This window comes from Pezoporus flaviventris, unplaced genomic scaffold (assembly GCF_033815535.1).
Source record: "Pezoporus flaviventris isolate CSIRO_AGI_PZ_B2104156 unplaced genomic scaffold, CSIRO_AGI_Pfla_v1 ptg000002l, whole genome shotgun sequence".
Classification (NCBI taxonomy): domain Eukaryota; kingdom Metazoa; phylum Chordata; class Aves; order Psittaciformes; family Psittacidae; genus Pezoporus; species Pezoporus flaviventris.
The window spans coordinates 23,175,372-23,201,274 of record NW_026892550.1 but is presented as its reverse complement, the minus strand read 5'-3'; the positions used below and the strand labels follow the sequence as shown (position 1 = coordinate 23,201,274).

The following is a 25,903-nucleotide window of genomic DNA, read 5'->3' as shown; positions in this document are numbered from 1 at the left end:
GCATTAAAAATGACAGAGTGCAGTGGTCAGGAAGTCACTTGTAAATTTGCCTGCCATAAAGCCGGTCGTAACCTACAACTCCAGTGGTAAGAGGCAAGCTGAATCCCTTTCTGTTTTCAGGGAGTGAATTCATGTATTGAGCTAGGCTCTAAGAACAGTATTCTAAACTTGGAAATATCATTAATATACCACAGAAAATGTCAGGGGCTTAGAGCTATCCTTTTATATCTCTTAAAAATAATCTTTAAAAAAAAATAAAAGTAAAGTTAGACATGAAAGAAAATCATTTGCCATTGAAATGTGATATTAAGTACTTAAAAGTCTGGTAGTGAAAAGATTCCCACAGTAGCTATAACCTGTTATCAGATTTCACAGGTGGCTTCTCTAAGCATTCAGTTTAGTGTAACACTTTGAATGTTGATGAAAAGGGATAAAACCCCCTAGATATTGAAGATGGATAAGTCCATTATAATGTGATATTTTATGAGGGGTTTTGTGTTATTGCATATTAATTATAGTTAGTTTTGCTTAGATTCTTAAGATTAAATCATAAAACACGGATTCATCTTATATTCACTCTGAATATAATTATGAGATAATAGGTAGAGGAAAAGTTCATTCAGGGGTTTAACATAGCTGATATCAGGTTAAAAATATTCGTGAAGCCTATAAAAGAAGGATTCTTCTCTATGCAAAACAATGTGAAAAAAATTGCATTTCATGCAAAGTCATGTACAAATCACATCCAACCAATATTCTTAAGCATGCAGAAATTATTAATTAAACTGAAAATACTATTTTGGGATTAGATATAAAATTTTCTACAAGAACAAATAAAAATAGCCTTTGTTCTGTTGGGGTTTTTTTTAAAGGTATAATTGACAAAACAGAAAATGATGAAGATAATACCCCAAAGAACTTTGTCTCACTAAAGTTATATCATAGAAAACCTCAAGATTTTGGGTTTGTTCATTTGGGGTTTTTTTTGGTGTTTTTTTTTTTGTTTGTTTGTTTGGTTTGTTGTTGTTGTTGGGGCTTTTTAATTGATTTAGTTTTTTATTTAAAGAAACAAACAGGCTTCATTTCATAGCACTGGCAAGGAGATTGGCAAAACTCAAATAATTTCAGGTTTTTGTGTATATTTTCTGGAATAGTAAAAGCATCTCTCTAACAGATTCCATTCTTGACCGAGGTACTGCCTACTGAACACATTTGAAGTGTTGTTCATGTTTTGTTTCCAAATGACTGTATTTATATAATTATTCAACTTTTATCTACATCTCTTAGATCCAGCTGTAACTGTTGTACTTCAGAGCTAAGATTTTCTGTTCTTCTTGTCAATACAGTAGCTATTAAAATAGCTAACTGCAGCAATCTGTGCATATGTTCACAACTTCTTTTACATTCTGCAGTAAAAATAAACTGATTCATAAACAAACAAATGATCTTTGAGACACTGCAGGAATAAAAAAACTGTGTGAGGAAGAAGTTAATTCTTGAATCTGCCACTGTGCACACAGTAAACTGGGAGTTTAACCAACAGAGAGAGACAGAGGAGAATCGTAGAATCAATCATAGAATAATAGAATGGTTTGTGTTCGAAGGAATCTTTAAAGGTCAGCTAGTCCAACCCCTTTGCAATGGGCAGAGACTTCTTCAAGTAGATCAGGTTGCTCAGAACCCCTTCCAGCCCCTTCCCTGACCTTGAATGTTTCCAGGGATGGGGCATCTACAACCTCTCTGGGCAACATTTGCTAGTGTATCACTACCCTTATTGTAAAAAATTTCTTCCTTACATTCAGTATAAACATACTTTCTCAGTCCCTTTGGCTCCCAGCCTGTACTGATACCAGTGGTTGCCCCAACCCAGATGCAGGACACTGCACTGGCCTTGTTGAACCTCATGAGGTTCACATGGACCCATTTCTTGACCTTCTAAAAGTCCTTCTGTATGGCAATCAATCCCTCCGATGTTTCAATGGCACCACTCAACTTGGTGTCATCTGTAAACTTGCTGAAGGTGTACTTGATCCCACTGTCTGTCATCGACGTAGATATCACACAGTGCTGGTCCCAGTGTTGGCTCCTGAGGGACACCACTTGTCACCAGTCTCCATCTGGACATTGAGCTGTTGACCACTACCCTCTGGATGAGACCATCCAAACAATTCCTCATCCATTGAACTGTCCCCCCATCAAATCCATAGCTCTCCAATTTAGAGAGAAGGATGTTGTGGAAGACCATGTTTAAGGACTTACAGAAGTCCAGAGAGATAACGTTTGTAGCTCTTCCCTTGTCCACTGATGTCACTCCATCATAGAAGCCCACTACAGCAGGGGTTGCCCTTGGTGAAGCAAGATAATGAAGCACTCAGGTTAATTGAATTTTAATATTATTTCCTTAACTTTAAGACTGTTAAGAATGAGTCGGAGAGGTCTGAGATGCAGTGACTCAGTTCCAGCATCTAAGTTAGGGAGCCAGCAGCAGGTGGGAGATCCTAGAAAGGGCAGGAGCAGGAGGGACAGGTTGTAAGTCACTGAAGTTTTTTTAGTGTTATGTGTGGACTTTGCAGTGCCAGGTTAACAGTTAGACTTGATGATCTTGAAGGCCTTTTCCAGCCTAAATGATTTTATCACTGTATGATTCTGTGTGCACAATGGAGCAAATACACTTTCTCTGAGTTTTTAAGAACTATTCTGCACTCCTAGAAAATAAGTAGTTTCAAGCAGACAGGTATTTGAAAGTCTTTGGTGTTACTCTGGAAGGGCTGAGAAGGTACAGTGGAGACAGCATCCCATCACCCAAACCCAGCCACAGATGAGCATGCCAGCTTGGAGGGCAATAAAGAGATGCTTTCCAAATTAAAGATGCAGCTAAATTTATCTGATAATCCCTGATGTTGAAAATTAAACAAATATCTCCTGAGGATTTTTTCTTATGTATTTATAAATTCTTTTGAATTTCAGCCAGCAGAAAATATTGTGAGAAAAACCTCACCTGTAGCAGAACTGGTGCTTCTGTTAATAACACACTGCTGAGAAAGAAGCGCAGGAGCATGTAAAGAATTCTTTGTGAGGGAGGATTTGTTAATTTTTAAAAGGAGAGGTGTGGGAGAAATGTGTGTCTGGATTTAAGTCATTGTGAATTTAGGTGATTCAATGAAGCATACAGAGCTCAGTGCTGTAAGGTACTGAACCTCAGGGCTGTGATCCAAAAAAGCATTTAAATATGTGCCTATTGTCAGGCTCCTGAACAATCTTGTACCAGGAAGTGGAATTTTTTATATTCTTGAAAAGGTGTATTGCAGTGCCTTTTTGAAGTAGAGCCTTAGTACATGCAGATTTGAGCCCTTGAAAAGCAAGGAGTACCAAAAGAAGTAAGTATAAGTAGAAATAATATCTTGATTTATTATATTACAGCAAAAAATGGGCAGGAAAGACAATTGAAGACTACAGGGTGTGGCTAAGAGAAAATTTTAATTTCTTAGTCACAGAGTGTGCTGATACATTTGTAGAAGCTAAGATTGTAAACTAGATTAGATATTGATGTTAATCATGTTACTGAAAATCAGAGTAACAATACTGAAATCATTAACTGATTAACTTCTCGGTTTTACAATCACATGCTGCAAAGCTAGAGTAATTCCATGACAGCTGACTCTCATTCATATAATGGTTTGAGGTATGAAACGAAATGCTTGATACAACAATAGCAGGAAAGCATATACATCTCTTTAAGAAGGTGAACATACTTCTGGAAGAGAAAGAGGAAGGAAATCACTGCAACCATGTGCTAAATATTTGGGTTGAATATAATGAAGTAGAAAATTACTTGTCTTTTTCACTCTGAATAATGTAAGTACAAGCCCTGATGGAGTGTTGTCTCTCCTCTTTGGATCTTGGTTACACATGGGTTTCTCTAGATGGACAACAGAAATGTGACATGGCATCCTGAGATGCTGACTAAAACAAAAGCAAAGCAGGTTGTTGAATGCTTCTGTTGTTAGATTATTATTGATTTGCTGCTTTTTTTTTTTCCGCTTTCTTTTGTTTTCCTCTGTGTCTCATAAATAAAATATGAAATACTGCAATCTTCTTAGATTCCTTTGAATCATAGAACTGCACTGTCAAAAAGACACGAGAGTGTTCATATTGCTTCTGCATTCTTTATAATTGTAATTATATTGCTAATTTGTAATTCTGAAAAAAAAACAGAGTGACTCAAAAAAATCTCTGCTACTCTGCCTCAGTAACTGGAGGCTGAGCTCTCATTCTGAGTTTTGGTTCTGGCAAGGGCAGTTAACCAATTGTGGTGGTGTTTGGAGAAACTGTAAGGATAATCTAGATTTTGTAAAACATTTAGATGCCTAAACTGTTTGGATATTTCAGGATTTGTAGCAGGCACAGTTTACATTTTCATTTAGATATTTAAACATCTTTGAAATTTTTCTTTCCATCTGATCCAGTGCCTCTTGAACTCTGTAGACGTTTCTGTAAGCCTTAGACAGTGTCCTAAATTAAGATTGTGACGTTTATATGATGTCAGCATAGTGTCATCTCACTTCACAGCTGGAGTTCTGAAATAAGGCTTCAGAAATGAAAACACTTGTACAGATTTAGCGGCTACCAGTTAATTTTCACATTTATATTCTGCTTAAGACTTCAAAGCAAAAGTGGTATCTGGAGAGAATAACAGCCTAGATCTGATTTTCTGACATGTGAAATGCTGAGCAATGCCTGCTGATAGGCCATCAGACTGCTTTCCCTGCCATTGCAGAGTGCCTCTTCATCGATAACTTCATAACCTACTTTTCCTTGCCAGCTTGTGCTGTAAGAGGAGTACAGCTGAATTCTGAGCTTGCACTGAGGCAAGCCAGGGATAATAACTGACAGTAAGAAGTGTGGTGAAATCACTATAGGATACAAAAAGAAGAAATAAATTAAAAAAAGCCTAAAGACTCTGTCAGTAATGAGCAATCTCTCTGTTATTCTAGGATTAATGCTTCTTTTTCTGTTCAGGGCTTCTGCAGAGTTGACATCTGCAGAGCATAGTATCAGTAGACTGTTTTGGGAAGGTGAGTTAAGAACTTCCAAAAAGGAAACTGAAGCCCTTGGATTATTCTTATTTAAGCAAAGAGTTTGTAAATTGTATGATAGTATTTTCCTAATACTATAAAATCTAATTTCTCATAATAAATTCTTGGTGTGTAATAGCAAACTAGCTCATTTAAACTTGCCTGCAGGGATTTCTGGTGCAGATAATCTATGAGCATTATGCATGTTTCATTACCTGCATTCTTAGGCAGGCAGTGAAGTTATTCTTGCTATAAACATTTTAGGAGTAAGAATTTGGTGGACTAGACCTTCATCTTGTCTACCAGTCTCGTATAGTTCTTTTGACTACAAGGAAATGCCACCGACTTATGCCAGCCAAGACTCTGAGTCATGTTTTTCTAAATGGTATCTAATCAGTTTTGATGTAAACCAGTGCTCGCTTAATACTTTTTCTCTCCTGCCTTGTATTAGGGCCCCCTCAGAGAACTGTTTCCCCCAAACAAGACCACGAAGAAAGGAAGCATGACAAAGTCTTGGACAAGGGCAGTGAAAGTGGGACTTCCTGTAACGAGTTGTCCACCTCGAGCTGCGACAGCCACTCAGAAGCGAGCACCCCTCAAGAAAATGCCACCAGCACTCAGCCTTCCACAGCCCACCAGCCAAATACTCTGACTTTGGATCGTCCATCTAAGAAGACACCAGTGCAGTGGATGCCACCACCAGACAAACGCAGGAACAGTGAACTCTTTCAAACTCTCATTAGCAAGTCCAGAGAAACAAATCTTTCCAAAAAGAAGGTATGCGAGAAGCTGAGTATTGAGGAAGAAATGAGAAAATGCATCCAAGATTTTAAAAAAATCCACATTCCAGATTACTTTCCAGAGCGCAAACGTCCCTGGCAGTCTGAACTCTTACAGAAATATGGGTTATAGTAACCAGCTCTTTCATGATATATTTTTGCGGCATTTGATGTTTATTAAGTTGCTACTAACTTACTGATGTCCTCTTTCTGGCCAACTCTGCCACCAGAGCTGTTCCTGCTGATTATTTCTTTCTGTGAACAGTGGATGTTGGATAGTACATGGTTTCTCTAATAATATATAGAAAAAGATAGAAACAAAAAAATACAAAAAGCATCTCATCTAAACCACCTCATAATAGAAAAGAAAAAAGTGCATGGTCAAGAAAGATGGTTTTCGAGCTGTAGTCTGTTGAGCTTCATTATCGTTTTGGAATTTACCAAATAAAAATCTCAATCATCAGTTAATGCCTCATTTTATGTCACCAATAACAATGACTCAGACTTGCTATGGATGAAGAGAAACAGGGTGTAAAATTTGATTGTACTGGTTTCAGAACTAATTCCCAACCTTCTTTCAATGTTAATGCAATAAAAAAAATACCTATTTTGCATGAGCACAATGTTACAAATAAATCACACAGGAACAAGAGGTTGTCTGTTGCTTGGAGAGTTATTTGTTTGAAACCAAGCCTATAAAAGTAAAACGTCTAAGGGACTGAATTTTCTTTGTTCTGGATCTGTGATTTTTTTGTGTGTACAGTGTTCTGTATGTAAGGATGGTGTAAATATGCCTTATACTGTTTTGTTATTGCACCAACGACGTTCATCTATTAGTGCTTGTCAGGATTATTTCTGTGAAATGCAAACTTATGGCAGATTGTGAAAACTGGTTTGATGGTCTGAAAGTTTCTGTTATGTTAGTCGCTAAAACTGGATTAAAATAAAAGAGACTTTAATGTATTTATTAAAAGAACCATCTGGTAGATTTTCTTGGCTGTCATTATCTCCTCTCTTTTAAAAATAGAATCAAGGAAATTGTTACTTTTTGTTTAATTTTTTCACAAGTACTCCGCTAAAAAAAAAAAACAACAAACCACAAACACCCCCCCCAAACTAAACCAAACAAAAAAAAACCAACAAACAAAATAAGAGAAAACAAAAACAAATGTTTAAAGAGTGGCTGAAAAATTATCTGGGTAGGGACTTTTAATTGGAACCACCGTACAGATTGTCCAAGAAGAAGAGAGTTATGCTAAGAAGCAGCAGGGAATGAACTAGAAAACTGAGTAGCTTTACTTACAGAGCTGAAAGGAGCTCAAATTCTATAAATTCACAAAAATCAGCTTAGAAATAGAAGGGTTAAAATATCACAGCAGTGTGATACATTTACAAATGAAGAGTTTTCTATGAATAGTCAACTCTATATGACAAACCTGTTTTCTCAGCCCAGATACAAGAATATTAATACTTTTCTTATTACAACATCACCAAGAAGACACTTTGTGGTTCAGACAGTCATAGCTGCAATGGATAAGGGCCCTGGAGTTAGCAAGAGAGCTGCTGAGTTCTTACAGACTTGAAAATACTACTGCATGCACACATGAACATACACATACATATTTAAAGGAGTCCATTCCTGTATATGTTTTATAGCAGGAGCTATACAATTCTGTCAGAATAGATGTTTTACATCTGATGATTATTTTAACTGATTTAGCTAAAGAGGAAGTCTTATGTTGTAATTTCAAGGGTTATTTCTAATGTCTGTATTCCTTTCCAGTCCTGACAGGCCACTTTAAGAAAAGAATGCATACTTTTGATAGTAGCTCAGCAACTTGATTAACTTTTTTTGTTTGTTTGTTTTTAACCTATCTACAGCTGGTTACTCTATTCAGTTAATCAGTTGGCTCCAACATTTCATCTTTTGATGACATTTTTATAACTTGAAAGAGTATAAGGTATACTGTTGCAGGATATAACTGCATCAGCATAAGTCTGATGCAGTCTAGTGTGAAACCAGTTACCTTCTCAGCTCTGCCATTATGTTCCTTGCTTTCTTATTTCTCTGACGTCCAAGAGACCTATTCCTTCTTTTGAAAGTTTCTTGCTTAGACATGTTTAGAATTTACTTTCTCTCTTTTTTAATCTTTGGCTTCATAAACTTTTCCTGATGGAATTTCCAGCTACTTAACTATGACTCACCAACCTCCAGTAGGTACAATTCTGTTTTTATTTTGTCTAAAGTTAGACTATTATTGAGAGCTTTGGAAAATCTCACACTGAGATTTAAGATCTCTTTTAGCCTTTTTGAGTCTGTCCTCATTGCACTTCTCATTCCTCATGCTGTTTTCCGTCACCTTTCTTTAGGCTATGTTTCCATCTGGGGTGATAGTTTTTAGGTTCAGACAGCATCTGGATGTTTGTTTTGCCTTCCTAGTTGCTTTCAATACTCCGGGCAGTATCTGAATTTATTCCCTGTCCATTCATTTTAATTTGTTCGTATATAGATGCTTTTATGAGTTTGGTTTTTTTTCCTTTTATCATACTACCTAAAATTTCTTATAACATTTTTAATTCATTCTTACAGAGAACAGAATATTGTCTTAATGCATATCTTAATATGCAGGCATCCTATGATTTATGATAACCTTAACCGCTTTTCACGAGGCATGTGAGTGATGTAGGAAATAAACTACATTGCTGTTACTTAGCAACCACACCGGCATCTGAAGGTGAAGCGTTTTGGTTTTGGAATTGCAGAGTCTACACTGTCCTCCTTCTTTCAGTGTGAAAAATTGGGATGTGTTATAGTCAGAGTGGGAGAAAACAACAGCTCCTGTGTGTCCTTTGGTCATATTCTCTAATTCTCATCACACTTCTCATCTGTTTCACCCAGGTGCAGCTCTAACCCTATCTATATGGTTATTAATCTACAGTTTCCAGACAACAGCCTGTAATTAGGGAGGAAGCAAGCTGAGACCACTGGTGGTATAGAAGAGCTTGTGAACATTCAGATGGCTACGGTTGTTAGGAAATTCCTAGGTGCTACAAGAGAATTGTGTATTATATGCACATGGTGGGGGATGATTTCACCCTTTGTCTTCTGTTTTTCTTACTTTTGGATGATGACTGCTTTTTCTTTTTGCATTTCAGTCTTTTTCTCTTCTTTTCAGCTATTCATTTTGTTATACACAGGAATAGTCTGCCATGGAACTTGTGCCTTTTATTGGACTTCAGTGGAAATGGTCAGTACATTAAAATTCCACTTTATGTGAGGTTTACGATTTTAACACACATCATTTTTCTAGAAAGGAAAGATGAGCTGACTTTTGAAAATCTTAACTTAAAAAAGGAATGTAAATAATAAAGTTTGTATATTTTTCTTTCAATATATCTGTGATAATTTTTATATTAATTTCACATTCTGTAGGATTATGTTTTACAGTTATGTATATGGAGTATTTATTATAGAATCAGAGGATAGTTTGGGTTGGAAGGGACCTTTAAAGACCATGTAGTCCAAATGCCTTTCTGAAACAAGCAGGGACATCTTCAATTAAACCAGGTTGCTCAAAGTCCCATGCAACCTGGCCTACAATCACTGCCAGGAATGGGGCATATACAGCTTCTCTGGGCAACCTGTGCCAGTGCCTCACCACCCTCACAGTGAAGAATTATTTCCTAATATCTAATCTAAATCTACCCTCTCTCAGTTTAAAGCCATTCCCGATTGTCCTATCACACGCAGCCCTTGTAAAAAGTACCCCTCCAGATTTCTTGTAGCCCTCTTTTGTTGCTGGAAGGTTGCAATAAGGTCTCCCCAGAGCCTTCTCTTCTCCAGACTGAAAAACCACAACTCTCTGTGTGTCTTCACAGGAGAGGTGCTCCAGACTCTGATCATTTTTGTGGCCTTCTCTATACCCTTTCTGACAGGTCCATATCTTTCCTGCACTGAGGACCCTACAGCTGGATGCAGTATTCCAGGTGGGGTATCACTAGAGCAGAGGGGCAGAATCACATCCCACAACCTGCTGGCCTTTTTGATGCAGCCCAGGTTATGTTTGGCTTTCTGGGCTGTGAGTGCTCTTCCCTTGTTTGCAGGTGTAGTCACTCCATCACAGAAGGCCACAGGCAAAACTTGCCCTTGGTGAAGCCGTGCTGCCTGTCTTAATCACCTCCCTGTCCTCCATGTGCCTTAGCGTATTGTCTAGGAGGATCTGTTTCATGATCTTGCCAGACACAGAGGTGAGGCTGGCAGGTGTGTACTTCCCAGGGGCCTCCTTTCTACCCTTTTATAAATTTAGTGTCATTAAAGACCGACTAATTTTTAGTCAGCAGTTGCTATTATAAATCATAATTAATAATTGCTTTGATTAAATATATGTTAAAAATTTTGAAATCCAGATAAAATACAAAAAGTAATATAACACTTAAACATAGTGTATTTCTTTAAAGAAATTAATTCTTATAAAAAAGAAGTATTTATTCTTCAGAATTTTTTTCAGAATCAACGCAATCCATTGGATTATGGTCATATTGGGGATTCAACATGAAATTCATATCCCTCTGTATTTTTCAGTTCTTAATTTTAACATGTTCAGCAATATAGAATAATATATTCTAGATTATGTTTACAGATCTGGATCTGATAATAATATAACAAATCTTCCTTCACCAAGTGGTCTTCCAGTTAAGCTAATATTTCACAAGATTAATATATCAGAATCTGCTGCAGAAATACTTCTATCATTGGCCATGTTTATTCACCATAAAAATTAATTTTAAGACTTCATAATAGGTTCTATGTGCACCAATTTTTGTATACTTTCCTGTTCTAACTGGATAGATGGGGAATAGAGATACAGTTTTGTCATACAAAGATACACCTTTAAAATGTGTGAACAGAGATCAGAATCACATGATGGACTAATTAGTCTATTGCTGAAGGAATATTTCTGGGCTCTTCTTCCAGAAAGAAAAATTTACAAGTCTTAGAATAATTGAAATTAATTCTGAAAATGGAATTTCAGAATTCTCTTTGATTCACTTTGAATGAATTAAAAAAAAATATGCTAAATTGTATAAAAAAACATCATTTTGTGGCCTTTTTTTAAAAAAAGTCCTTATGTAAAATCATTTGCTTTGCTAATGCTATCTTTGTTCAAGTAATGATATTCAAAAATATACTTACTACTGGAGGTGGAAACCCTAATTTAGTATACTTGGTAACAAGAGGGCAATGCTGGTTTCCCTTTATGAGTGATTCGTGTCCTGAACCAAACTCTTTGAGATGATCGGAAATTCTCAGGAAACCTTTAGCTTTTTGCAGGATCACACCACTGATGTGACTTCTCATAAAAATAGCATTCACACATTACTTCAGCTTGTATATTGTGGGCCATCAAGTTGTTTCTTTTACTGGATCTGTTATCTAGAAGTAAATGCTCAACCTGTTTTATATTTTCCTCTCTACCCCTCTCTTTTCAATTGCTACTATTCATACGATCAATTGTATTTAAGAGCTTATCTGTTCCTTGCTGGAAGATCCATATCCAAATTCAGAAGGGACTGCCATAGTCTTCACACTGGAAAATGATGGGGGAAGCTGGACAATTGGGAATTTTGCTGGTTTGAATAAACTTCATCACTGCTGACAAGAAAAAAACATAAAGCATAAGCTGGAAGGCAAAGTCATATCCCCCCATGCTCTTTTTCAGACTGTCAGGAATCAAATCCCTTTATTGCTGTCCAGTAATACAATGAAGGTATCCACAAAGACATTATTCACCAATAAATAGGCTGCTGATGCTGTCATCATCCAGTTTGCCATCCACACCTGCTGTGTGTTGGCACTGCAGCTAAATTGGTCATCCCAGTTCAGATATGTGATGCTGGGCTGCCCGAGGCTAGTGCAGGTAAGAGCTGTAAGAGGTACTACTCATGCAGTACATCTGTTCATGGGGGCATAGTACTTACTGCAGGCTACTGTACATATACGTGGCTTCATATGGGTACACCCTGCATCACTGTATCTGAACTGGGATTGTTTTATTCATCTGAATCATCACTTGTTTGCACAGAAAACAGCCGTCCCATGAGAGCAAATCATAGTATCCCTACGTGTAGATACAAAGCAGAAGATAGGAGATCTCTGCTGCTTTACCGCACTTTTCCTTGTATGAAAATGGGCTCATGACTGTGAAAAGGGGTGCTGAGAAAAGAGTACAAATGATGCCCAGAAGATAAACTCAGCACCCACTGTGCTCCCATCTGTTTGGAGCTTGGCACTGTGGCAGTCCTCAGTTGCAGGCATTAGGTTTTGTAAGACACACTGGGGGAAAAGCACAAATGGAGTTAGTACAGTTAGTGATGAACATAGGAAAATAAATATTTGAGAATTTTCTCCTCCCCTAAGGAGTCCTCGTGTTCTTGCTGGGCCATCTCTTCTCTTCAGATAATAAGAAACAAAAACGGATTGTGATGAAACAATAATAGATGAGATGGATGTAGTGGGGATTTCTGTGTCTCTGTGTTGCATTGTCTTTTAAAATTCGTATATTTCTTCACAATGTTACTTTATGTTCCTTTATATACAGAAAAAGAGAATGTAGAAATAGCTTGATGGGATTAGTTCTAAGATACTAGATTGTTTAATCTTTCATATATATGTTAGATTAATTTCTAGTATTGAGCATGTTAAGTGCTTCAATTACAATGTATTGTAATTTTTAGCAAGAAATCACTCCAGAATAGATGAATGACAGTAACAAGAAGTAAATTAAATTAACATAAAGGGGATATCACCAATAATCTATATGCAGTGCTTCCATGTCTGGACAGGGAGGGATGGGGAGCCTTTGCATACTCTTCCTGAAAGGAAAGCTTGGTTTCAACGTCTTGCAGAACTAAGCCTAGTCTTTGGGAAAAAACAGTTGCTCTTTCACAGGTTCTATGACGCTAGTCCTGAATGTCCGCAAGGAGAAATTAAGTAGCATCTTCCTGGTCCCTGGAGAGAAAGTAGGCTTGGCTTCTATTTTTGTGACTAGTTACTAAATTTATGTGAATAATCACCTGAAACTTCCCTGACAAGTGCAGGTCTCTCGTTTAAAACATGTCTTGTGACTCTCCTTGAACTTCTTCCAACTGTTCAATACTCTTTTGAGAAACAGATAACCCACAAATGCACATATTGCAGTTTCGGTCAGTAATGAAAGGACAGAGGTAGAAAACAAAGGTTATTCCCTTCCTGCACTTTGATGGTTTGTTTCCATATATAGAATTAATTATTGCATGCTCTTTTTTACTGCCTCCTTATATTGCAAACTTATGTCACTTGTCTTTCTTCTGATTACTTCATCCCCCTGGAGATACACAGCACAGATTTTCAGCTATTTCTAACCAGACCACTTCAAAAATTCAGTCATATTTTACCTTTCTCTGAGTTTCTAATTATTCATAAGCCTTTCTTTTCTTTTTTAAACTGAATTTCATGAACTTCCCACTTATTTCATCTTAAATAATTAAAGAAGATGGCAAATAAAACATAAATGAGAGATTTTCAAAAGAACACTGGTGAGAGATTTGGATCTCTAATTCCATTTAGCATTTACTGAAATTTGGACATGTAACTTTTTCTTTTCTGTCTCTGAAAAACTCGTGTTGTCTCTGCTGTGATCCCTATGCCCTTTCCCACGTCTGAATAGGCCCTGTCAATAATCTTTAACCACAGCTTTCCACTTCCACTTCAAGTCAATTTGAATTAATTTTACAAGTAGGGTTTTTTGAAATTGAAATCAGGAATTTATTATACTGTCCCATTCCCTTCATTCACTAATTCTTTAGGGCTTATTGAAAGGAATAATCAAGTTTTTCTGACAAGAACTATGTTTTAATATCCCTTGTGAGTCTGTCTTACTCTCATACTGTGGTAAACAGCAAGTTTGTGACAGGCATCTCAGCAGGAGGTAAGCAATGGTGCTGCTCTGTGGGGTACAGAAATGAAAAGAAGCTTCTAATAAATTAGCCATACATCTGAATACCTACAGAAGTTTTCCAAAGCCTTCTGTGTCCCTCTGTAAGTCTACGTACAGTGAAGCTTTCATGGGGCGAAGAGAGGGAAACCAAATCAAGAACAGGACAAAAAACTTCTCCATGGCTTTGAAAGTGATTTGAGTGGTTTTCTCCCATCTCCAAGTGCCTGGAGAGCAGTGAGATCTTTAGGTACTTTAATCTTCCCAGCATGATTACCTTGATTGTCTGCTGATGGACAACCTGTGGACTGGAGCTCTCAGATTATTGATGAGATGCTTAGGAGCTGAGATCCTGCTTGACTTCATAGGAGACAGCCATCAAGGGCCTCATCTCCTGAACACCATCGATGACCCCATCTTAGAAAACACAGATGGAATTTCATAGATCATGCCTTAACAGTGGTACAAGTGGAATATACTACTCCTAGGAATTACAGTTTTGGATGTGTGCCACATCCCATCCTGAGCTTGATTTCGTATTGTGCAGGACCCATGTCCAGAATTATCATATCTTCTTTTTACTGTAAAAATTAACGGATTATTTTCAGCCAGTACGATACCAGGGTTTTAAGCCTGTGCATGTGCTTATCTGACTATCTGATTGCTGCTTCCTCCCAGTTTTGAAGATGTGTTTTTTTTTTCTCTTCCTCCCTGCTAGTGCCTCAGTCACTCAAGGATATTCTGTAAGAATTATTATTGATGCAGTAGGCACGTGCTGATTTACTTACTATTCCAGAATGCCTATTATAATTCATTTTTTTAATTTATTTTGCATGAGATGCATGGTTAGAGCTTTACACTTAAGTATATAGACTTGTCACCTGCCCCAAGACAATTAAAAATGGCAAAACAAGAACTGCGGCCGTTGAAATAAATATAAGTGCAAAAACTAGTTGTTTTCTGCAATTCCTATTAGTATTCCTTAGAAAATTCTGTTTAAACTTTATTACAGTGTGGAGTAAGATCGCAATCTCTTCATACTCTTTTGGTTAAAATCAATGAAACTCCTTGTCAGTTACATCAAGTTGTGTCTAGTCCATTTTTTTCTGCACCAGATTTTCCTAATCACCCATCTTCCTCTTTGACACTTTCACATTTTTAAGATTTAACAAATTATTTTGATCTGTTGTTTGCTCATCAACTGTGTGATAAACTAACTTAAAAATCATATCATACAAATGCAAAATAGGGGGGAAAAAGCTCTTACATACAACCTCTTCCCATATTGAACACTCTGTTTGGTAGCTAAATTTTCTTCCGATAGCTGAGAACTCTCATCATCTGTCACTAAGCAGGAAAGCTCCTGAATGGATGAGGATGGGTTTTTTTTTCATAGGCCCCAGTGCTGCAAACTAATGTTTAAGCAAGATGCTGTAGTTGGGCAAAGTCTGTTGTTATACATGGGGTTTTTGCCCACGGGTGTCCAGTTGCAGGATTAGTGCCTTCAAATTGAGCCCTTAAGCTTCCCGTCTGTTCAAGTCCTAGTAGTGCTGAGCAATATTGTGATGCATCTGGTAGCCATGAGATCTTACCTCATTGAAGAATGATAGCTGGAAGGGCATCATCTTTCTCAGAAGTGGGTAAACAAAGAAATGAACATTTAGCAGTTTACAAGCTCAGTTACTTCTAAGAATGGAGCCTCAGACCATTCTAGAGGCTCAAGGAAAGGTCTATCCAGCTTACTGCTGCACAGCTGAATTCTGTAAGTAACTCTGTCTACTTCTTCTACAGCAGAAGTACTAGGGTAGGTGGATGGAAGGCACTTTTCTGCTTGCTGACTGCATAGGACATTGCTCCCAAAGCCCTTTAAAACAACTCTGAAAAGGGACTACTTAGCCTCTGTGGAAGGCACCTGTCAGAAGTAATTTGCTGGCCCATGACTGCCTTTGATTGTTGCAATATTTAACATATGCAAGTCCACTTATATTACCAAGCACAATGCTGAATTGTAGAAAAGATGTATTCACCTCATTGCAGAATCACCCTTTCTGTACCTTCTATGCTCTGCTGTTTTGTATATAATACAGGTGGGAAAACAAGCTGCTATTTTTAACTTTTTTTTTTTTGAAAGAGAGAGCTACTTTTTATGGCATTGGGGATATTTTCTGGCAGTGGCATAGTATATTCTCTGCAAGCCATCAGCAAATTCCTATTTTATTCTTCCTTTTCAGGGTCTATCTCCTGCACTGCACAGCAGAGCCATGTAACTAAAAGCATTGCCTCCACCTGGAATTCTCAGTTTATTGGACACCACTGGAGGAGAATCACTACTGCTACTCTCCCCACCATAAAAGAAAGTAGTCACAGCCTTAACCTCCTTCTCGGTCTCCAATGCCTTATATGTTTGAATGATGCCAACTGCATAGTCTGCAAATTCAGCATGGAATTTGGGTTATTATGTTTATTGGTTTGTGGGTTTTTTTCCTTCTGTAAGCTTTCTTCCAGAGACACCAGCTGCAAATCCGGGCTTGCAGCCAACTTTGTCTCTCCTTGAATAAAAATAAGACAGAACTAGTTGGAAGTGCAGAACGGGCAGTGGAAGGTCACACAGCAGCTTGTATCAACCATCACACAGCAGCTTGTATCAACCATGCAACACTCACCCAAGATGCAGTAAGTTCCTGAGGTGCTGCCCCAGAGAAGGGGTCTTAAACCATGTTTGTATAGACAGATAGGAGTCTGCAGATATGTGGCTCCTCACCAAGCAGAGCACAGGTGGTGGTGATGGCAATAAGCTGATATCAGCTTCTCCTGAATTGGCAGGGTATAGAGCTACAGGAGGAAAGGGCTTATGGCCCCCTGCACCAGGAGGGTCTGGACTCTCGCTGCACTGCTGTGACACTGGGTGGGAAAAGTGGCCGCAGAGGGTCCTGAAGGGAGAAAAGGAAGGTTCAGTGTGCTCAGAGAACATGCTTTTCCTGGGATGAGGTTGGAATCATCATCAGATTCACTGGGAGGAAGCCAGCAGCACTTCTGTGCCTTTAGGTGTGAGAGGGAGCTTGAGGCTGGAATCATGGGCTTGAAAATAAGCAGCAACTGCTCAGTAGGTGGATAATGGGGATACAATAGGTAACATGGTGGTTTCTTCCCTTGCAAGTGGCAGAGGGTAGAAACATGACTCCAGAAGGAAATTAGGTTGAATAATAGGGAAATTGGGAGAAGCATTTATGAGTTCTGCCAACCTCGTCTGGCCCAGAACTGATAATTGCCTCCCAGCACAGGCCTTCCCTTCCCCCTCCTTTCCCATTTGCTCATGGTGCTTTCTTCACCAGCTGCCTTTTGAAGGATTGCATTGCAGTTCTGTGCATCAGATATGGATCTGTGATGGGGAATGACTGCTCAGGTCCAGCATCACTAACTGAGCCACCCCAACAGCACAACAGGTGTGTCCTTCATCTCATTAAAACAAAGGCTTTAGGGGAAAACTGGAGCAGCAAAGGAGTTCCAGAGCGCAGCAGATGTGACTGGCCACATGTTCTGCTGGATGAGCTTGAAGCTATTCCTGGGTACAAGCCCTGGGGTGTAACCATTTAGTGTGTGCTCAGGTTGGAGGCAGTTGGGCAGTTAGGTGGTGATGGATGGGCAATTACCTGGGTGTTTAGGTGGCAGATGTGTTACAGTTTAACAAATGTCTGGCACGTCAGAATTGTAACCAAAGCTGCCAGTCTGCCTCTTTATGAACCCCTGGCTGCCAGGTCCTGCCCTGCTGCTTGCTCCCCAGGGCCCTCACAGTCTCTGACAACATACCCATATGGGAGCTGTTCAACTAGATGTAATCTTAGGAATTAAAATAAGACCGGAATGCTAAAGAAAAAAAAAAAAACAAACCAGAAATAGTCACAAAAATGTAGGAACAGCAACAAAGCCACTGTCATTTTACAATTGTGGTTGATTAAAAGTAATGCCTTTCCTGTAATTTTTCTATATTTTTCAGGTCAAGGAATAGAAGCTATGCAAATACCTGCCCTGGACAGCTCTGCTCACCACTCATTTCCCCTTCCCTCCATTCAAAACAGCTCATGATAATTTTGTTCAGGACAAAAAGGTTATATGCTTAAACTAATACAGGACAGGAATGAAGCTGTAACTGTCTATTGAAAGCAATCGCCCACAAAATATAGCTCTTCTTCCAGAACAGAAGAGTCCAGAGGGCAATGAAACGTCAACATGCTTCTGGAAATACCTGCTTGTCAGAGAAACAAGCAAACAAGCAAATAACCCCATTCTCTGTGGTGTGTCATTCCCTCACCCCCTTTCTATTTATGTAGCTGCTAAGACTGGCTTTTAAAAAACAATGGAGCCGGTAGAAGAAAAATAAAGAACCTTAAAAAGTCTTTATCAACAGGGAGAGTTAGGCATGTCTCTAGGGATACCAAGAAAAGATCTCTTCCTCTTGTGATATATGAACAGTGTAGCAAACAAAAAATGGTATATATACACATAATAGGTTCTAAATCCTAGAACTAACATTTGTCATAAGTTGCCTATTCACCTCTCTGCACACAAAATCTTAAATCTTTGCTAATTTAGGTAATGTCAAAATAACTGCCCATTATATCAGTAGAGAGGGGTCTTTAAAACTGGAGACAAACATCTTATATCCCTATTAGGCCTCTTTTACTGTCATTTCCTGTGAAGAGCCTTAGTGCAAATGAGAATCTGGCACATTCCTCTTCATAAACACTGCCATTTATTAGCAGGTTAAGACAGGAGAAGAAGAGTCCTTTTGATGAGTAGCATAGAAGATAATTAATTAGAGTTGTAATTCAGCAGAAAAGTGTTAAATTTAAACTTCAGAATGACAAAACTTAATGAATTGACCTGGAATGTGCTGAAATTTCTAGCAACTTAATTGCCCTATATTAGATGACCTAAAATCATGACTGGACATTAAAAAATTGACTTGGTTGATCTGATGTGATAAATAGCAAACTGAGGGGGGATTGATAATAAATATATATTCTGATAATAAATATATATTCTGAGAGAAAGGAAAAAGCAAATAATTTATATAATAATTCCTACCCCATGAAGATTATCAATTTAAATCAGTTTCCTTTCATTTCTAGGAAGACCCAAAGGCTTCAGCAGGGTCTGAATGAATGAGTTCCTAATATAAGCATTTCAAACAGGAGATGCCAAATGGACAGTTTTCTTTCTGCTGCTCCTTTGTGGTGTGAATGCCTGACAAGCAGTTTGTCAGCTGTCACAGATGTTTGAAGACATGGACTGATGAATGTGCTCTATATACAGTATCTGCGCCCTCCAGATTTTAATGTGTTTTTTAGATATTTAGCAGAATTCCCTAACCTTTATACCACATCTATAAAATTAGCAAAAATAGCAGGGACATTTAGCTTAATGGACTATGAAGCCGGTACAACTGAACCTGAGGGCACTCGCAGAGGTCTTACACATTGTTCTTAAATAAATAAAAAATTAGGTTATTAAAACAGAACCACAAACAGAGAGATAAAAAAGAGTTTCTGCAGTTTAGCTTTCAAGAGCCCAACTTCACTCTCCAATTAGATGACTATAAACTCCAACACATACCACTGTGCAGCAGAAGAGAATTTGGGCCACCGTGTAAATACTGTTGCAGACTCAAGAATTCCATATGTTTGTTTAAATTTATCAGTTCCTCCCCCATATATGGCTAACACATGATATTCAGGCCTTCCAGGAGAAGAAAATTGCTGCATCCACAGCATTCCCTGTGGGTGCCATTTATACTGGATCTAATGCAACAGGCTGATTTAATCACTGTCCTCCCTACACAAGGCGTCCAGTAGCCAGATTTTAAGCATGCTGGAAAGGTTCACAGCCTTAGAATATTTTTACTGAAATATTTTCATCAGCTGTGTCTGTTTCCTCACACTGATCTAAAGTAAGCCAACTGCTCCAAACATCATAGAATCATATGTCAGCATTTTCCCTTTTTGTTGCCTTTCTCACTCTGCTGAAATCATGACATGTTCGCTGCAGCACTGGGTACTGCCAAATGGCATAAGATCACTGGTGCTACAGGAATAAAACTATGCAAATCTAAGGGACTGGAAAAGCTACACAGAGGTGGCTTAATTCAATAAAAACAAAAGCCAACAGGCCTGCAATACTGCTTAGTAGGGACCTGTGTGCATCCTAAGGCAGAAATACGGCAAACATTGTGCTGAAGTTTTGGGCAAGTTTCAGTGTTTGTCAGAATCAGAAAGTCATCCACCTAATTAAGGGTTGATTTTAAACTTATACTTTCCCTTCATTATTATGCACTGCAAGAGCATACTGCAAATATTAGTATCCCATTATTGGTTCATAATGTGGTGCCATTACTCTGTCCCCACTCAAATTACCACTGTAATGGCTACTGTCTTCCAATAACCTACCCCAATGCTAGCTTCCACAAGGGAGACACAGTTTATGTGAAGCACTGCTATAAATGTCTCAGAATATGCATAAAAGACCGAACTGTGCATAAAGGATTGAACATCTTGTGAATGCAAAGCCTCTGTGCTCTCTGAAACAGATGTTTTCTTTCATGCTTCCCAGAAAGGATATAACTTGGGGATTGTTTTCATGCAAATATATATCATTGTCTCTATAAACATTTATTGGTGCCACTTGTGGCATCTACTTCCCTTCTACTTTTCTGTCAACTTTTCCCTCCTTTTAGTTTAGACTGGATGAGAATATGTGAAATAATGTAAGACTCACCCTTTGGAGTGCAAAGACACACAGGTGTCATCTTCTATGGAGCTGCTCCCCAATTTCCTATCACATGTTGTTGATCTGTGTGATTTCAGTTACCTGTACTGCAATTAAATTTGGTTCCCATTGCCCACAACTCTTGTCCATCTCACTGCCACATATTTGAGCTCCCTCCTGTTCAGTGCTCACACATCAGTCCTTACAACAGATGTGCTCTGCTAAATAAACACCACACAGACTCCATTCCCCATCCCACCCCTCTAAGGTTATCGTTATTTTGAACTTTTCTTTTTTCTTTTTTTTTTTCTCCAAATACTTTAATTATAATTCTCTGTTCCTATTTTCTCTATTTACAGTTGCCATCATGCATTAACTAAACTTTGAGTTATCTTTGAAATATTTCCTTGAGAGTAAGCAATATTTCGAAACAGAAGATAACATGTCATTCTCACAGGGACATGCAATTCAGACTATCACTTCTTTTCACATGCAGTTTATTTATGTACATATAACATGTAGACAACTACCCAATCTTTCACAGAAAATTCTCCATATAATTTTTCTTTCATCTCTCCCTGTGATTTGCATCTCTCAGTCAATAACTCTTTCCCTCCCACATTGTATGTCCTGTCAGCTTTCTTTTATATGTTTTTAAATGAAAAAGGCAGACTTTTTAAAAAATCCATGCATGATTTTTCATATTTGTTGATGTAAGCACCCATAGCATTTTTTATTTTACTTTTTAGAAAACCAGTTGTCTCTCATTAAACATCCACTTTGTTGCCATCCATCATATTAGAGAAAACTTGCATACTTCATAGCATTAAGTAATACCTTTTCCATTCACAGCAGTAGCCTGCAGTCAGAAGTTCTCTACTTTTTCTTGCTTACTCTTAAGTGAGAAATGATTGAAAAGTGTGCTATGAAAAACATCTAATAAGAATTGGGGACCATTCCCACTAAATTCAATGATGAGAAAGTTCTAATCTTTGATTTAAGTTAGACTATGTATAGTGAATGCAGAAGTGTAGAGAGCCTACTAATGCAAATTGTGTTATCTGTTTCTTGAAGGAAAGATTAAGAATTTCTTCTGAGCCTATCCTGACACACTGAAGTTAGCAAGTATTTTGACAATGAGTTTTCTTGAGTTTTCATTACCGTGGTAACTCTAATAGATAGATACTTAAGATATTTGCATAGAAGTTATTGTTTCCCTCTTCTGTATCAATAATATCTGAACACGGATATGGAACAGGCTGCCCAGGGAGGTTGTGGAGTCTCCTTCCCTGGAGACATTCAAAACCCGCCTGGACACATTCCTGTGTAACATTATCTAGGTGTTCCTGCTCCGGCAGGGGGATTGGACTAGATGATCTTTCGAGGTCCCTTCCAATCGCTAGCATGCTGTGATACTGTGAATTTGGTGATGCTATAATTTGCTAATTTTGCCATTATCAAAATTACATGTCCTTATTTCTTTTAGAGATGTCTAATAATGTGATATGAAATACTGCTATGAAGTAAAGACTTTATGTTATTGCATTCGAAAGTGCTGGGGAAAAGAAGCTGCCTATTTCCATCAAGCAATTAAAAGGTTTTAATGTTCTGATGCATGGGGCAAGTAGACTCTCTGACTGGAATAACAATTTGTGTTTCAGTGAAAAATCATTTAGCTTGTACCATATTAAAATCAAAAGAAAAGAAATGGAATATCAATATGACAGGAACAAACCATTTATTGTAGTAAAATCATGTTATTGTTTTATAAGAACTTTGATCTCAAATAATATATTAGAATTAAATTATATTTCTGATGAGATGGAACATATTTATGTTAGAAATGATCTAACTTTCAAAAGGCTGAAAAGGGGTCTCTGGAAGGAAACAAAATGGTTGAGGGGCTACATTTGTTTATCCTTACTTTGTAATTAACAGTCATTAACGACTTAAAATCAATCTGATTAATGTGGCATTGTCTTTGCCAATTTGTTTTCTGTACTGTAAAGAGAAGATCTAGGAAGAACTGTGAGAAAGGTTATTAAACTTCAATAATGAGACTAGGCAAACTCTGTATCACTTTAATGGAACAAATTAACAGTGAACAAAACAAGAAAAAAAAGTCTTTGTAAAGTTAATATGCCAAAAGCAAGCAGTAGATAACAGTTTTTAAACTAAGAACTTTAGGAATGAAATCTGACCTCTAGCCATCGTATGTGACCCAGAGATTGCAGGATTAATGTTCTGTCCCTTTCAAATACATTTAGCCAAATACTTTCTAAATTAAATATCTTGCAGCCAGCTAAAATCAGTAGGGACATGCACAGTAACTTTAATAAGTTTTAGATCAGGTATTTTTCTTCTAATGAGACTTGGCTTATTTAGGTAACAACTACTGGGGAAACAACAACAGCTTTACATTGGAAAGCCCCAGTTTATACTTTTTGGCAATAACTTGCAACACAAAGGTAGCTGAGTTTTTATTAATTCTCTTCATATTAAGGCTGATAGAAATTAGTGTCCTAATTTGGTGTGACAGTATTAGAGATCTTATTTTCACTGCAGGACTCACACCTGCAAGCATACTCTGAAAACAAAATAAGGGAATCATTAATACAGTGGATCTGCTTTGGTACTGGTAGCTCCAGTTAGCTAGGAAATTAGCTAGGTCTTCACAGGTAAGACTTCAACAGCACCCCCATTAGCTCTATTGATATCCATCTACTCACAGTTTGAAAAGTCAGTCACTGAAACTGGACATCGTCAAGAATCGAGGGCTCTTTGCTTTATCTTTTTGAAATTCTTCATCTTCTGTCCAAGTCTTCTCTTCCTCCTGTTCTAGAACAAAGCTTATTTCATAAGAAGCATTTGATTATAATCTATTATTTCTCACTATTATTTCTCAGAGGTGCACAAGAAAAGATTTCTTTCACCTCTGCTGGCGCTTCTAAATATTATCTGAAATTTTCCATCTGCCATTATATAAGAAAAACTTATCTTTAAATGGCCTACTGCACATGACGAGCATCTGCTCTGTCAGCTATTTCCAACATCATATACTTAAATATGTTTATATTTAAGAAATGGTAATTTTCTTGATTGTAAATATTTGCAAAAGCTACGAAACTTTGTCTTCTTTAGATACTGGAAATGACTTAAACTGAAAATAAAAAAATGTAAAATAATGATTTTAAATCAGCATAAATTATTTTCATTAAACAATGCAGCAACAAACCAGCAGGAATTCTGTAGACAATTACAGACATGCATGTTCTGTGTTTTGCCATGAGTTTCTTCCCCCACCTTCCATAAATCATTTGCTTAGGATGTCAGGAAAGTGCTTAGGCTGCATCACTAAACACTTAAAGCTCAAATATTTCTGCAAACCTTAAGAATCTCTTGTGTTCTTTTTATTGTTCTTATTATTTCTTTTTCCTTGGGAGACACCTTATATAAGATTAAAATGAAATCCTTACTTATCCAGAGCCTAGAGTGCATCATGAAAATTCAGCTTAAGAAGGTTCTGCAGGCAAAAGCTTTGCTTTCATTAACCTGAATGAAATTATCACAGATGAGCATTACAGTAAGACAGAGGAAAAATACCCAAACCAACCAAACAAAAAATACCCAAAGCAAAACACAACAGATATGCTTAATGCTTCAAACTTTTTCTGATGAAAAACTTCCATGCTTGGGAGCCAAAACTAGAAATTGCCTGTTTCTGTTTTTATGGGATCAAGATACAATGGTTTCATCATGGATATGTTAGCGAAATTAGCTGATTATGGGACTACAGGAAAAAAGTTTCTGTTTCATGATCTGTCAGTGGAAGAAAAAAACCTCTATTTCTTCAAGTTCAAAACCACAGAAAATAATTCAAAGTAACATATCTTAAGTAACCCGGTTAAGGTAAAGAAAAATAGCATGAAGACACTAAAATTAAAACAGATAAAACAAGATGTAACTTCTTTGTGTCTAGGTGCAGGGCTGATTTAATTTTAGATTATTTTGTCTGTAATATTCTATCATATTATTCCATTATTATTTTTATTATTACTATTGAGAGCTTTCCAGTTTCAACAACTGGAGAACAATTCTTAAATATATATTTCATTCAATAATATTTTTCAAATATGGACAATTCTCCTAATATGTACATTGTATTTAAGCATAAAAAGGATTTCTCTGTGAAAGATCTCCTGTGAAGTTTTTCATTGTATATTTTGCTGGCACAATAATTCTTGGGTCTATATAATAATATACTTAACTCTTGCCTGAAAAAGTAGAAAGTAAGTGAGAAATGCAACAATAGCATTAGAAGAAGATTGAGATGGTAGTTTGTGTTAAAAATAGACTTTCTTATCAATTCATTTGAGACCTCTGGGTGTAATCTTTAGTAAGTATATGGTAAACAAATAATAACAAATAAAAATATGTTTAAAATTCTGTTCCAAAAGCCTATTAAGGACATACCACAGAACTCACCTATTACATACACTGTCTATCAAAAGTGGTTATACTGGAAGAATGTTGCTAGAAGTTTCTGAATGTTGCTTACAAAGTCCTTGTCAGTTACAAGTAGTATTTAAAAAATATACAAACATCTTTGATAGTCTTACCTGGATGCATACTGTTTTTATTAGGAGTGGTGTCACATTCAATAAATGTCTCACTAAGTAAAGAAATCCTCAGTTTTTTTAGCAAATATTCATTATGCCTGAATCTTAGAAATTTTGAAATGAAAGTCTGTTTAGAGGGGAGCTTTTTTGCTCCTGAGCTGGAACTGTAGCTCCCAGATACAATATCTGCCTTTTTCTCATCTTCCCCACTCCCTCCATCATGCGCACATATACTCACTCATAGGGCATCAGCAGTGGACCCTCTGACACTATCTTTGATTTCTTATACCTTCTGGAAAAATGCTGGAAATGCACTATATGTAAGTCTCTGAATGATTTTCATCATCTCTCACTGTTCCTTTTTGCTGTGTCTTTATTTTTTATTTTTAATGTCTTCAGAAGGAATAACAGAAGCTAAGTCACTTCCAAGAGCCTGAGTTCCCTGCTGGAGAATTTAATGTACTGGTAAAATATTGTTTTACAGCAAATGTTTTGACCACAGAACATTCAGGGAAAAAAGACTGTAACCATCCAAAAATAAGACCCACAAAGAGCTTAATAGGCTGAGCTGGAGAACATGAAAAGATGTTTTAAAGAAGGAAAAGTGTTTCCAAGGCCTAAAGTTATTCAGGGACTGCTAGGGGCCAAGTCCACAAGGTATGTGCTAAAACACCAAAGCTGCTCTCAGTTCCCAA

At 37.4% G+C, this 25,903-nt stretch overlaps 1 protein-coding gene across 1 annotated transcript in view; it reads left to right on the top strand.

Annotated features, from left to right (window-relative positions):
• KCTD8 (potassium channel tetramerization domain containing 8) overlaps positions 1 to 6,840 on the top strand; it is a 98,330-nt gene extending 91,490 nt beyond the window's left edge. The window contains exon 2 of the mRNA XM_061471787.1: positions 5,527 to 6,840. Within this exon, the coding sequence (XP_061327771.1) occupies positions 5,527 to 5,987 (461 nt within the window). The 3' untranslated portion in view covers positions 5,988 to 6,840. The remainder of the gene's footprint in view (positions 1 to 5,526) is intronic.
• The last annotated feature ends 19,063 nt before the right edge of the window (positions 6,841 to 25,903 follow it).